Source organism: Nannospalax galili, unplaced genomic scaffold (assembly GCF_000622305.1).
Source record: "Nannospalax galili isolate Female #2095 unplaced genomic scaffold, S.galili_v1.0 scaffold824, whole genome shotgun sequence".
Lineage (NCBI taxonomy): Eukaryota > Metazoa > Chordata > Mammalia > Rodentia > Spalacidae > Nannospalax > Nannospalax galili.
The window spans coordinates 196,341-212,081 of NW_008351697.1; the positions used below are offsets into that span (position 1 = coordinate 196,341).

Sequence of the window (15,741 nt, forward strand, 5' to 3'; positions counted from 1 at the left end):
AAGTTACCAAATGTTGGAGAGGATGTTTGGAAAGAGGAATGCTCATCCACTGCTGGTAGGATTGCAAACGTGTTCAACCCCTATGGAAAGCAGGGTGGAGAACTCTTAAAGAACTACAAATGAACCTACAATTTGACCCAGTTATACCACTCCTTGGCATATACCCAAAGAACTCATCCTATTGCAGAGACACTTGTACATCCATGTTTGTTGCTGCTCTTTTCACAATAGCTAAGAGATGGAAGCAACCTAAATGTCCCTCAATTGATGAGTGGATAATGTAAATGTGCTTCCTTTGTATGGAAGAGTTTTACTCCACTGTAAAGAAAGATGAAATCATGAAATTTGCAGGTAAATGGATGGAACTAGAAACTGTTATACTAAGTGAAGTAACACAGACTCAAAAAAAAAAAAAAAAAAAAAAAAGAGGCGTATGTTCTCCCTCATATGTAGATGCACCAAATCCTGATAAGTGAATGTGTATCCAGACAAAACTACAGGAACCAGGATAATGAAAAGGAACCATGGAGGTAAATGAAAAGAGAATCTGAAAGAGAAGAAGAGTAGGAAACAGGTGATAATAAGGGAGATACGGATATAAATGGGGTTATTTTAAGGGGAAGGGGGAGGGAAGGTTATACTATGAACCTAGGGGATAAAGGGAAAGACAGAGCTCAAGAGAGGCAGGACCATAGGAGGATTGTATTTTTTTTTTAAGGACCTGAAATTTACAAGGATTTGGTGCTAGGAACCACATATAAGGGAGAACATATGTTGTTTGTTTTTATGAGTCTGTGTTACTTCACTTAGTATAGCAGTTTCTAGATCCATCCATTAACCTGCAAATTTCATTTTATCTTTCTTTACTGCTGAATAGAACTCCATTGTGTAAATATACCACAGTTTTGGCCATAACACCCTGAATGCGCCTGATCTAGTCTGATCTTGGAAGCTAAGCAGGGTTGGACCTGGTTAGTACTTAGATGGGAGAGAAGGGTAAAGGAACAAATGGGAAAAATGGGGGCACCTTAAATGGGGAAATCATGGTGGAAGGGTTAGACAATGTGGGAGATAAATAATGGCTAGCTAGTTTAAAAAAAACCAGAGGGAACCATAGTAGTCCAACAACCTACTGACAAACTATACATGCAACTAGATCAAGGAATATAATATGTGTCTAGGCAAGGGTTATCTAAGAATGTTTGGTCTTTGCCCAAGCTTTAGCTATATGGCACATGGTAATTAAAAGTACCAGACTGGTGGAACTAACCTTGGATGTCTAACAGCCATACTTTGAGGCCTATACTAATTTGGTCAGAGGAACATAAAGGAGTTTTTATTGCTTGCCCTCCTATGTCGACTAAGCTTCAGAGTTCTGTGAGCATCACTCAAAATGTCCTATAACTGTGGTGAGTCACCTGTCCTCTTGATCAAGGAGGCCATGGAGACACCACCACATGGACTTGAACCAGTGTCTAGTCTACAAAGAGGAGGGTCAACACAGAGGAAACATTTCCTCCATGCTTCCAAGTGAAGCCAGCCGCGGTGGAGCAGGTCCTTTGATTTATCTTCACATAGAGGGAACTGGTAAAAGAAAGGAGCCAGGGACTCCTCCCAAGCCCATGTCACCCCTAAGGAACAGATCCTCAAATGGCCTTAAGAGTAAAAATAAATTGGCTTATCTGGGCCAACTGTAGGGTCTTAAATACCCAAAAGGAAAGTATAACCATGGATTAATGGGGTCAATATAATTTTTAAGAGTCCATATGTATAGCTAAAGGCTATATAACAAGAAACAATGCCAGACAGGAGACACCTTCCTTTTGGTTGTTGGCCAAGCTGGCCCAAGAGACTCCCAGACAGTAACCCAGCATAGAACTGGGAAAATGAACAGCAGACCCCAATCTTATCTAAAGGAATATTGAAAATTGATTGCTGCTAGATGAGGAAGAACTGATCTTCCTAAAACAAGAATCTCTAGATAGGCTCACTAGATTCATCAGACAGACAAGCACTGGGGAATGGCTGGGGGCTGCAACAACACAGTGGACAGTAACTGGGATCACAGAGTATATGGGCTCCAGTATATGGAAAGGGGGAGGCTATGGGAGGGTGCCATTTAGGAAGTGGGTATATAGATGAATAAGATTGTTTGGGATGTTCTGTATGATATACACACAAAAAAATCAACAAAAATGAGTTATATTTGAGGAGGAAGCATAAAATTTTGCTTCATGTTAATTAGTAGATGTAATAAACATTACTGTTGAAATCTACCTGATGACTATATCCATTATCAGGTGTCAAGGATCCAAGCGTAACCCACTATGCCTAGTAATCATCAAATACATAGATTAGAGACGCATGTGCAAACATCTATGTGTTAGTAGCATTAAAAATGAGTCTTTCTGTAGGAAACTATATATTGAAATGAAATGGAGATCTTTTTTAAAGGTTAAAAAGTCAATTTTATGTCTTACAGGGTTTATACTGAGTTCAATATTGTATAACTGTATTAATTCAACTGTGAACCTAAAAATTTACAGCCACTTTTGAAAGAGATGTATCTTTTCTCTGCCAATTGTTATTGAATATGTTAAAGCTGTAATGAAATGATTCCTCTAAACATGTGGTTACTAATTTTAAAAAAATAATATAAAAAGAAACAAACCTCCCAAATATAAACTTATTTGATATTTTAATTTTCTCAAACATGCTTTATTAGTTTGCTTTACATAATTCATGCTTTTTTTAAATGTTACTTATTTTGTTTGCTTGTTTGTTTTCAATAGGGTCTCCCTGTAGCCCCAGCTGACCTGTAACTTGCTATGTAGCCCCATCTGGCTTCCATCACATAGAGATCTTCCTGCCTCTGCATCCTGAGTGCTGGGATTAAAGAAATGTACCTCCAAGTCCAGTCAAATGTTGCATTTTTAAGAAATGATAAACAATAAAATAATGTTCAATAGTTAATAATATTTTCATACCTTATTATCTGTAATCATAATTTCTCCTGCCATAACCATACCGTGTTCATTTTTTTCTTTCTTTATTGTTTAGAATTCAGGCATGCATATAATTTGTTCTGGTCAATCCACCCACATTCCCTCTCCTGGAACTCCTCTCTTATCCTCCCCAGCTCGTCTCCCTCCCAACATCTCGTACTCTGTTTTTGAACCCACAGGTACACTAGTGCATGTGGGTTTGGGGCTGTGTACTGGGTCTTGGGCAGCCTCTCAGGGACCACATCCCTGAAGAAACTGACTCTTTCTCCCTCAGAGCCTTTGATTGCCAGTAGCCCATCAGCAGTTGGCACCTCCTCATCCATGAGGCACAGCCCAGATAATGAGAATATGATCGTGTTACAGTATCTTAACCTTCTGTTTGAAGGTATCTGTATTTTGCCTTTGCAATTATGAAAAGTTGGCATATTATGAATTATGAGATTTGTTTTTCCTTGGTGCTGCAGTTAGTACTGGTTTCTCTTTTGACAGGTAAGAAACAGTTACCTGTTTAGTTAGCTGTCCTTTGTAGATGAATGATGCTTTTTTTCTAACTCAGTACTTATATATTTAACATATAGCTTCCAAAAATGAATTCATCTTTATCTATCTGTCTATCTGTCTATCTATCTATATCTATCAATCATCTATCTAATCTATCATCTATATATCTATCTATCTATCATCTATCATCTATCAATCATCTATCTATCTAATCTATCTATCTGTCTATCTATCATCTATCTATCATGTCTGTCTATCCTCTATCTATCATCTATCTATCATCTATCTATCTATCATCTATCATCCTAGCAATGAAAATTGATCAAGATGGAAAGTAAAAGGAAGGATTTCCACGGTATTTATGACAGAGTAATGTTCTTGTAATTCTGAGGCTAACATTCATCAATGGGATCCACAGAAAACTTCAATATACTGAGATTTCTTTGAATTCTAATAATTTGGGGGAGAATATCAAGCCTTCAAATGTACAACACCCTGCTCTTGCCTTCAAATACTACTCCTGTGTCAATTAGATTTTTGAATGTCCTTGAATTGCTCTAGGATTTTCTTATATGTCTTGTCTGGAAGAAATGATTGTTCCTTTTAATGATTTTATTTTGTAGCACTAAAATTCCCTGTCTGTATTGAAATTTTGTGTTTGGGGGCAGGTGCCTATGATGTGGAATAATTTTAACTTATTTCCTGTCCCATTCTGGTCTATATGCTTGTCCGTTTTGTTTGGGGACCCGGTTACCAAAGTCTGACCCCTCTTATTTTTAGACAGTTTAAACTTCATGACATTTTTAGGCACCTGAATTGAAAATCATTGAGACTAAGTCAGTAAGTCAAGTAACAGCTGATTTAGTTCTGGGTCAGCAAGCTTTCACTACCTTCATTTCCCAAGTACACGTGTTTAAATCTATTGTCATGTGTTCAGTTTTAGAAAGGGACATATATAACCCACAGCAAGCATACGCATTACTATTGTAGTTTTCATGAAAATAACATATACAAGGTTGTGTGTGAGCATAAGAGAGGGCTCATTCAATATGTTGTACAATCAACAGAAACTACATTGTAGAAGTGATACTGGAAGTACACTACATTACCCTTAGAAAAGAATTCTGACAAAACAGAGTCTGTTCAAGGGCAGAGCAGAGAGAGGGAGCATGCCTTGTATTGTAGGAACTGTGCCTAATATCTGCTGCTTGCAGAAATATCTGGATGGCATTAATGAATTTATTAATAGGCACACTTTTGTTAAGGAGTCTAAATTTTTATCTAAATTAATCAAAAGCCTTCATTAAGGCAGTGAAAAGTGTTTTTACCAGCAGTTGCCTGAAAGATCTCTGAGCAACAAGAATGAAAATAGAATGATAACATATCCTCATGGGAGGAGGAAAGTAAAAGGTGGCAGTGGGATGTTACTGCACTTACAAAAGGAAAAACATATGATTGTCTGAGGGAGGCAGCTGCAGTGAGAAGGTAACTGGTCTACCTCACCCTGCTCCATGCTGACTTGCTGGGTTGAAGCTGTATCTGTATCAGTTCCTTCAGGGTTCTGAGTATTTCTCATAATTTCATTGGAAATACTGACTTTTGATATAGAAAAAGAACCAGTAACATCTCTACTATTAGAAATTAACATTGTGTTCGGCAACAATTGCCTGTTATACAAATGTCTCAAAAGTTTCTACTTGGAGAAAGAAAGATTTTGATGTGTTGGCAGTAACATCCTTTGATTGTGTATTGTATAGACTCTCAAGTCTGTCCCCACAAGTTATAGATTACACTGGTCTGTGTAAGAACAAATGTTAACTGTATGACTTTAAACAGTGCATTAGGGTAATAGACTACTCTGCAACAGACGAAATGACTCAAAATATAAGAGCATCAATAATATTAAAAATAATAATATGCATTTTCAGTATGGAGCTGTAAAAGTAACCTCTTTAGACATTTTTAGGCACTTTCATTGAAAATCATTGAGACTGAGTCAAAGAGTTCTCACCGTGAACCCTTGCTGGGGACTGGGAAGCTCTACATGGACTTGCAGTCTTTACTCCCTATGTGTAGAACCTGCAAGTAGACAGGGAGCCATGGACATGGAGGAAGAGGTCTAAAGGGAACAGAGGGGAGTAAGAAAACGTAATGGAAGATGTGCCACAGGAAAGCGGCTAGAGGGGGCTATTCCAGGGAGGAAGGGGACCAGCAACAGAGGATAAGTGAGGACAGTTGGGAACACCAACATAAATAATGTAATGATGAAATGTTACAATGCACAATTGCTCAGTGGTTAAAGGCACTTGTTCCACACACCTGAAGAGTCAAATATTCCCTGTGTCTCACATGGTAGAAGCTGTCCTCTGAGCTCTACACATGCTGAGTGGTATCTGAACAGTGACATACAAGCAGCCAGACTTACACAAGCAACACACATACACACACACACATGTAGTAATTAAAAACTACTTTCTTGCTTATTTTGCATTTTTTAAAAATTTTATTTATTATTTGTTATTTTTATTTTGTGTGTATGCATGTATTGCCTGCATGTAGGTAAGTGCACCCATGTCGTGCAATGCCTGAAGAGGTAAGTGTACCCGTGTTGTGCAATGCCTGCAGAGATCAGAAGGGGATCTCAGATCCCCTGGAACTGGAGTTACAGACATTTGTTAGCTGCCATGTGGGTGCTAGGATTTGAACCCAGGTCTTCTGCAAGAACAGCCAGTGTCCTTAACCACAGAGCCATCTGTGTATATTCTAGGATATGGCTCCTCTGTCAGATGCAGAGCTGGTAAATGCTCTTGCTCATTCTCTAGACTGTGTCTTCATTGATTTAACTGTGCTTTGCCAATACAAAAAACCTTTTAATTTCAGGAGGTTTCACTGGTCAGTTGTTGGCCTGCTTCCGAGTGACTGCTGTCTTATGGAGTCCTTACCTATACTGTGACTTGAAGTGCTTTCCTTAATTTTTCCTCTATGGAAATTTTAGTGTTTTGGGTCTTATATTAATACTTCTACTTAACTTGGAGTTTATTTTTGTGCCTAGTAAGAAATGAGGATGTAATTTCTCCTTTCTTCATGATTTGTATTTATTCTTTGTGAGTTTGTGAGAAATAGGATCTAATTTCTCTTTTCTTCATAATTTTTATTTATTCTTTGTGAGTTTCATACATATATACAATGCATTTTGACCATATCCATCTCATTTTTTTCTTATCAAATCATTTTACAAACTGCCCCCATAATATGTCCTCTTGTAATCTTACAACTTTGTCTTTACATCAAAAATATATTTATTTCTTTTCTTTTTATTTTTTATTTTTTGTTATTTTTGAGACAGGGTCTCCCTGTAGCCCCAGCTGTCCTGGAACTCACTATGTAGACCAGGCTGGCCTTGAACTCACAGGGATCTGCCTGCCTCTGCCTCCTGGGTGCTGGGATTAAAGGCGTGCACCACCATGCCCTTCTTTTTAATTGTTTGAATTTGTTTTTATTGAATTTTTGTGTATTTCATATGAAATGTGTCAAACAGTGTTAATCACCTTTACCCCCCCCATTCCCGCTGACACCCCCATTGCCCCACACACTGCAGCCCGGACACACGGCCATCTTGGGTGTCATCTGTCTTCCCTCTTTGTTCCACTTGTAGTATTCCCAGAGTCCTGCCCATATGTGTGTGCTATAGGTTGCCCTTTGGAACCCACAGCAGCTGTTATTACCTGCTCAAGATCTACATAAGATTAGGCCTATCAACATTCTGTCATTAATGGGACTGAGGCTCAAAGGGCTCCACCCCTGAGAACTTATCCATAGTCAATGGTTGATGTGGTAAGGGAGAGACATTGTCTCCAGAGGCTTAGCCTCTGGTAAGGTGGGGGTGGTCCTGTAAAGAACTTCTTACCTGGGCCTGGAGAGATGGCTCAGCGGTTGAGAGCACTGACTGCTCTTGCAGAGGGCCCGGGTTCAATTCCCAGCACCCACATGGTGGCTACGAACCGTCCTTAACTCCAGTTCCAGGGGAATACGAAGCCCTCTTCTGACCTCCACGGCATTGCACTACAGGGGTGCACTCACTTACATACAGGCAACACGTTCATACACAGAAATAAAAATAATAAAATTTTTTAAAAAAAGAACCTCTCACCCATACCTCTCTAAGCAATCCTAATGAAACTCATTGGAAAACAAATTAACAACCACAAAAGACATGAAAGAATATGATGAGTGGGGAAGAGGAAGTAGCAGCAGGAGTGGAGGGGACAAGAGAGTGCGGAAGAGGTAAGCATGGAAGACGCCAGAGCGGGCTTAGGCCTGCGTCCCTATTACCTATCGGTAAGCTGGGGAACCTCTTCAGAGGATGGCTTAATAAGAATAGGAGGTAGGAACTGGCTAGGCAGTTAGGGTAAAAAGACCCGGAAGAAATGTAGCCAGTTTCTTGGCCAAAACTCACAATGTCCTTGGGCCTGTTAACAACAAACTCTGTTCCAAAGGCCAAAATGTTGAAAGTATTTGGAAGCTTTTATCTAATCCTCAAGAGATTTTAGGGTTTCCTCTTCAGAGAGGGGAGTGTTAGAGTAGCCAAAAGCCCCATTAAAAATATACATAAATCAAAGAAGAAAGAGTACATGAAGTTATCAGAAAAAAGTGATGGGGAGATATGGGAGGAGTTGGAGGGGAGGGAGTGGGCATGGATTTGATTGAAACACCTTACATACATGTATGAAATTCTTAATAAATTATTTATTTTTTAAAAAGATGAGAAATTCATTCAATTTTATGTTTTACAAGGTTTATACTGAGTTCAGTATTGTATAACTGTATTAGTTTAACAGTGAACCTAAAAATTTTATAGCCACTTTTGAAAGAGATGTATCTTTGCTCTGGAAACTGTTATTGAGTATGTTAAAGCTGTAATGAAATGCTTCTTCTAAAAAATGAAAAAAAAAGCATATCTGAAGATTGCCTTAAAAAGAAGGAAAAAAAAAAAGGAACATTGCCAAAATGCACTGTACACGTGTACAAAATACCGTAGTGAAGCACTTCATTTATGTATGATTGATACATGCTAATGAAATACTTATAAGCCCCCAAAATTGTTAAGAATGTCACCTTGTAATAAAAAGCAGAAAGTATTGCATCTCTTGACATTTTAAGTATATTATATTTTAAAAAGCTTGTTTCCTATCTTTTGTTTGTATTTGGGTTGGGTACTGGTCTGTAGTAATTCAAGATGATGGAGATTCTGAAGAGAGCTCACAGTTCTGGGAGCAACACTGATAAAAAAAAAAATGATGTTGTTTACAGTGTAGACAATAGCCTTAGAATACAAGTCATTCCATTAAAATCTTACCAAAGTACACTCTCTAGTTTTACTAAACCCAACAAACTTTTATTTCTCTTGTTCTATTTTGACAATTTTCAGAAATTAAAATCTGGAGCCAGAGAAACCTAGTAAGATTCAACTACTTACCACATGGCTTATGTTGTGGAACTCCCTCTGACATCAGAAAATGAGATAATATATGTGAGAAAGTACTTAATAATTGTTAAAGCACAAAAGAGAGAGAAGAGGAGGAAATAACAGTGGACATAAAGATTTCCACAGCCCGGGACTTTGTGCCTTTTCTCCTCTATCTGATCATTTAAAAATATTTCATTTATTATTTTCATTATATGTGTATGAGTGTATTACTTGCATGTAGGTAGGTGCACCTGTGTCATGCAATGCCCACAGAGGTCAGAAGAGAGAGTCAGATCCCATGGAACTGGAATTATGGATGGTTTTTATCTTCCATCTGGGTGCTGGGAATCAAATCCCAGTTCTCTGGAAGGACAGTAAGCGCTCTTAACCACTGAGCCATCACAACAGACCCTCTCTGCCTGATCTCATATTCTATATTTACACCTTATTTTAGAACTTAATATATAAATCTTTGATATTTTAACTTTATTTTAGGACATGCATTATTTATTTTATGAAGCTATATTTATTTATATGATTTTTCCTTACATTCTAGTCATTGGCACTGAACAGTGTTCCAGTGAATGAGTGACATCTAAAGAAGATGAGCTGGCCTTAGCAGGGCACAGCTATACTCCCAGCCCTGGGAAGACTAAGGGAGGACGATCATGAGTTTAAGGCTAGCCTGGGAAGATGGCAAGGTCCTGTCAGTTTTCTAAAGGGATGCAGCCCCTTGTGGGCTGCCCATGTGCCAGTGGATGGCCCTGTACCTGAGAGAGAATAGGAGGTGTGAGAGGATATGGATGGGAGGGGGCAGGGAAAAGACTTGACCAAAATGCATTATGCTTGTAAGACATTCTCAAACAATTAATTAAATTATATTAAAAATCAAGTGGAAAAATATTCAAAGGGTACAAGAAAATGAATGTTTTCCTATCTGTAATGTTTGCTACTATATGAATTTGGAACCTTAATTGTATGTTACTTTTGCCATTCTAAGTGTTGTGTATACTTTTAATATTTAAGAATTGCTCTTATATTATTTTCCTTATTGCTTTAAGAGGTTAAAAACAAAGATGATGTGATAAATATCATACCCATTAGCTAAAATGCTATTCAAAATTATTTTAGTGTTATACATTTTAATAAAATTATTTGTTAGCTATATTTTCTTTTCGAAATTTAACTGTTGGTAACAAAGAGTAACAAGTATTTTGAGTAAAATGTATCTGGGGAACTACATTGCCTTTCTGCACTGAAGAATTTTAAAGACTTTTTTGGTCTTTGCAGAAAGCGTGGACTACGGACCAGTGTTTGTACAAGAACCCGATGATGTCATTTTCCCAACTGACTCTGAGGAGAAGAAGGTGTCCCTGAATTGTGAAGTTCGTGGCAACCCAGCTCCTACTTACAGGTAGAAATAGACTCTGCATCGATTCTATTCAACTTTAAGAACTTCCTAAGGGGGCCTGGAGAGCGGGCTCAGAGGTTAAGAGAACTGGCCACTTGCAGAGGACCTGAGTTTGGTTCCTAGTACCCACATGCTGGTTAACAACTGTCCAATAGTTCTAGTTTGAGGGGATCTGATACCTTCTTCCGTCCTCCCTGGACATTGTACACACAGGTACACTTATACATATGCAAGCAAAACAGTCATACATATAAATAAAAATAAACAAATTTTTAAAAGCAACTTCCTTCAGAAAAGCAAAGGCAGGTAGATATCTGTGAGTTCAAGGCCAGACTGATCTACATAGTGAGTTTCTGTGTCCCAAGGCTGCCAGGATTACATAGTAAGACCCCTGAAAATGAAATCCTATCACTTAGATTATAACACTCCCAGAAAGTATCATATCTCAAGCAATTTGTATGTATTTGTCTTCTTATTTTTTTCCTAAGATGGCTCCGAAATGGAACAGAAATAGATTTGGAGAGTGACTATCGTTACAGTTTGATAGACGGCACCTTTATTATAAGCAACCCGAGCGAGGGCAGAGATTTCGGTCAGTACCAATGTTTGGCAACCAACACTTTTGGAAGTATTCTCAGTAGAGAAGCCATGCTTCAATTTGCCTGTGAGTAAAATAAGATTTTTCTATCTGTATATAGTATATACACATAGATTTAAAGCTTCACTTTTAAAGCTTAAGGACTGAATCCTAATAGTGATAAAACATAGTCTGAATTAAAATGAGACCCAAAATGCATTTTTTCCAGGGATATCTTCAGGTTCCCTGAAATACTTGCTGTCTTCAAAATAAACTCAAGGTACTATTTTGGAGGATAAAATCCTATTCATGAACACAGAACCGGTTTTAGAATGTACGCTTGTCTGCTTTGATTCTTCTATTGTGTACTGTAGTTGCTGTATCCTACTGGCTATTCAAAGCGCATAATCGTTCTAAAAATTCTGCTTAGAGTTAGGAAACAAACACATGCCTCTGAAATAGTCCTGTTTCAGATCCGTGCTATTACTTCTTTTGATGTCCTACTTTTGAGAAACTGAGACTGTACACACGTGCATACACACACACACACACACACACACACACTTATTCATGCAGTAACTATAAGTAGGTCAATGGTATTACATAAGTAATGGGTCTCATAAGATTATACCATCTCTGCGGTCTTAGCTGATGTAGTTACACTTCTTTGTGTTGTACAAGATCAGGTGATGGTATGTTTCACTGAAAATATTCCCAGTGAGGCATGCTGTTGTAGACTCCAGAGTAAGAAATGCTGCTGAAGTCACAATACATCTCATTAACCACACTGAGTGGTTCTTCAAAAATTCTTGAAATTCGTTTATAGGAAGGGCTTACACCAAGCCAAGGAAAGGCTATCATGTGAAAATCTTTAATATTATTTGATAGTAAGTAATCCTAATTGAATTTAAATTCTATAGGACTGTTATCAGCAGGAAAGAAAAGAAGGGGGATGAATCTTATACTAATATATATGTACATATGTGCGTGTGTATAATTGTATTGGTTACATAAGTTAAAATTTTAAGTTAAATTATACTTGGAAGAATTAAATAATTGATTTTTCTTCATAGCAACTTTTCACATCATTTCTAAAATTAACTTGAAATCCAGACACTCTCATAAAAGTGTGAAAAAGAGAAAAATGGGAAGGATTGATAATGAATTCAATTTGGAGAGCCCTATGCTCGATAAACCTAAATCCCATTTATTTGTATTGAATTTTGTGAGTTTCATACAATCTGTTCCGGTCATATTCACAGCGCCTCCCCTATCTGCACCCCTTTTATAGCCCAGCAGTCAATTTTCACGCTCTCTGCGATATATATCAAATCCTATCGAAATCATTTTTTTTATTTTTTATTGAATTTTTGAGAATCTCATACAATGTATTTTGATCATATTTAAATCCCCACCCATAGCAGCACTTCCTCCTTGTTATTCTCTCACAAATTAAATGTTCTCTCTCTGCATATATATATATATAGTCAAATTTGTGTCCCCAAATGTCCTTTAGTGTGGGTCCATCCATCCTATTTGTTTATGTGGTTTTGACTAAAGACCTCAGATTGGTACATTTACAAATTCAGAAGAAACCAAAACAGTGTCCTAAATGCACTCTTTTTCTATAATCAAATGTTGTATCTCAATGAACCTTCTACATATCAGTATTTATATTAACAAGGTAATCTATGAAATTAAACAAGTCACCCTTTCTCTCCCAACTCTATTCAAATGAGTGGTCTTTTGCAAACACATAGTAAATCAGAGGCCAGGAGATGGCTCAATGGGTAAATTGTTTGTTAGACAAATATGAGGACCCAAGTTCAGATCCTCAGCACCCATGAGAGAAAACAGGCATGGCCATCTGGGTGAGCAGAGAGGACTATATCCCTGGAGCATACGGGCTGGCCAGTTTAGCTGAGGGACAAGCACCAGGTTCGGTGAGAGACCCTGTCTCTAAGTACATGCATGCATCCATACATACATAATACACAATACATAATAAATAAATAAATAAATAAATAAATAAATAAATAAATAAATAAAGGTGGAAAGCCATTGAGGAAAATATCCAGCATTGATCTCTTGCCTTCATAGGTGCAAACAGGGATGTGGCACTCCTGCACACACATGCACATATGAACATGTATAGCACACATGTGCACATACCAAAACAAATTAGATATATCAAATCCAAAGACTCTGATACAGAAGCCTTTGTTTCTATATTACTTTTTGGCCTAAAGTATTTGACTCAAATACCAACTGTAAATAATCTGTGAAGCAAGTGTTTTCCCTATAGAAGCAGCAGTTATGCAAACTCCCCTCCCTTGGGACATAGAATAGAATCCATTTCCTAGAAGCCCTTCAGTTTGTATGACTGTGCCTTCCTAGGCTTCCAGCAATGACCACTGATAACAATCAAGTATTGGACTCTAGCTGGATAGAGCATTTGGACACCAACATTTCTAGCTCATTGACCAGGCCTGGGAAACTTGTCTTTCTCTTAAGGACAATGTATTTTACTTTGTCTAGAACAATATTTGCTTACTTTAAAGACAAAATACTACCTCAGGACATACACAATGCATCCATTGGTTGCATCTTATGATCCTGTTCCTTTCCAATCCTACCCCACCTGATTCAGGCTGTAAATAAGATAGACAAAAAGATCTATATTAAAGTCATCAGTTATTCATGAGAAGGCCTTGAAATTGCTATCTGACCTAGATGCCATTATGTGTATATTTTATATTGAAAAAATGAATCTGTTATGTTTAGAGCTATCTTTAACCCAGGAGAACTTTGAAAAACTACAAGTATAGGAGACATTACAGAACACAGAATGCAGAAAACCAAAGATTCACCTGCTTTCCTTTATAACTAGTTAGAAATCAGAGAAGTTTGGGGATTAGAGGGGAAAAATAAGAAGAAAATGTCTATTCATTAATATGACCAGTATTTCAATACTAATATATTAATAAATCTATGTAATTGTTCAAACATTTAGCCACATTTTATTGTTTATCAAATGTTGATGTGTAATGCATTGTATTAATTGGTTTTTGTCTTAATATAGACAAAATATATTGTCAAAATTGAAAATTTTTATGCATAATCATTATATTTATTCTTCATTCAAAGTCCAGTAACTTTATAAGAAAATAACTTTTACTAGAAATTAATTTCTTCATGTTTCAAAGTAACTATTATAAATAGGCACTTTTCTATACTGTGCTGTTAGCCCAGTCTCCTAATACCAAACACAGAGGAGAACCATAGTCCCTAATCAAAACCACTGCCTGAGCTTTAGGTAATCTAATGTTAATTTTCCTTTCCTAGGTGGCATCTGCTTAACAGAATGAGACACTGTCATTCTTGAACCTGTGGTTGTATCCGTCATGCCCCCTAAAAATCGTTAACATGATTTATATTTCTTGGAACATGACGACACTCTTGCCTTAAAATGGCATGAATTTAAAACTTACTAGATGGTGTAAAATAAACATACTAGGTTTCACTATATTTATATTCTGTAAAGAACCAAATTATATTTTGTAACAGATATATTTAAATAATCAAATGATTCATATATTGACAACAGAGTTTTATTAAAAGGCAAAGAAATTTATGTGTATCCTATGAATGAAGCATCCTTCTTTTGTATATAAATTATATAGAAATACACATGTGTATGTACAAGCTACATTTATGCCAGAAACATATTTTCTGTACTTTAGCATTCTGCTAATTGGATCTTTATGTGCTGTTCTCAACCTCCCACAGTCATCCATAAATTTTAGGTTCCAGGTTGCATACCATATCAGTTTCTATAAAATAAATTCTGTTAGTAGGAAAGATAAAATTGCCACTAAACCATGTGAATAAAAGCGGTTTCTAAAATTATTTTAGGATTTCACACTCACAAAATCAGCTTATATTTATCAAATACTTATTTCTGCATCCAGTTGTGTTTTGAGTATTCTACGTATATTAAATCATTTCAGCCTCACAAGCAGCACAGGTGTTATAAACCTTAAAGCCCCATTACAAATGATATCTCACTTTTAAATTTTGATACTGTCTTTCCTTATTCTAATATAAATATTCATTATTTTTTATTACATGTCCAGTTTGATTATTAGTCCTTCTTGCAGAGAATAATTCATGGTAACCTAAAAATCTTTATGTGCTGACCTTATCAACCACTACATTATTATCTCCTATATGATATATCAAAACTAAATGTTAGTAAGAAAACTGAGAAACACTATATTCTGCATTTCTTATTATTATTCAAATTTAATGAATCATTTACTTATTTTCCTTAGGGAATTTTAGAGTTGAAGATATGTCTAGGTTTACAGTAACCTTGGTGAATAGTGATATAATTTACTATATTTTCACTTTTGATAAACCTTTGTCATTAAAATAGTCCTTACTATCTGTATTGTCCATAATTAGAATACAGAAAGCTAAATTTCCTATGTGGGTTTGGGACCTGTATTAGTCAGGGTTCTCCAAAGAAACAGAATCAGTAGAATGAAGATATATGTATAGAGATTTATCAGCTTAGCTCACAGGATAGTCCGAGTAGTCCAACAATGGCTGCACCACACTGGAGAGGCTGAGAATGCATAGTCACTCAGTCCAAACGGCTGCATGTCTCAGTAGTCCCAATCTGGCACTGAAGGTCTGATGAATTCCAAAAATTCAGCCAGTCTTCAGTCTACAGCAGCAAGACAAACTCACCAGAGAGAGAGAGAAGGCAAGCAGC

General features: G+C 36.9%; 1 protein-coding gene across 1 annotated transcript in view; it reads left to right on the forward strand.

The window, feature by feature from the left end:
- Cntn5 (contactin 5) overlaps positions 1-15,741 on the forward strand; it is a 553,885-nt gene that overhangs the window by 8,346 nt on the left and 529,798 nt on the right. The window contains exons 2-3 of the mRNA XM_008848668.2: positions 10,264-10,387; positions 10,873-11,048. Of these exons, the coding sequence (XP_008846890.1) occupies positions 11,033-11,048 (16 nt within the window). The 5' untranslated portion in view covers positions 10,264-10,387; positions 10,873-11,032. The remainder of the gene's footprint in view (positions 1-10,263; positions 10,388-10,872; positions 11,049-15,741) is intronic.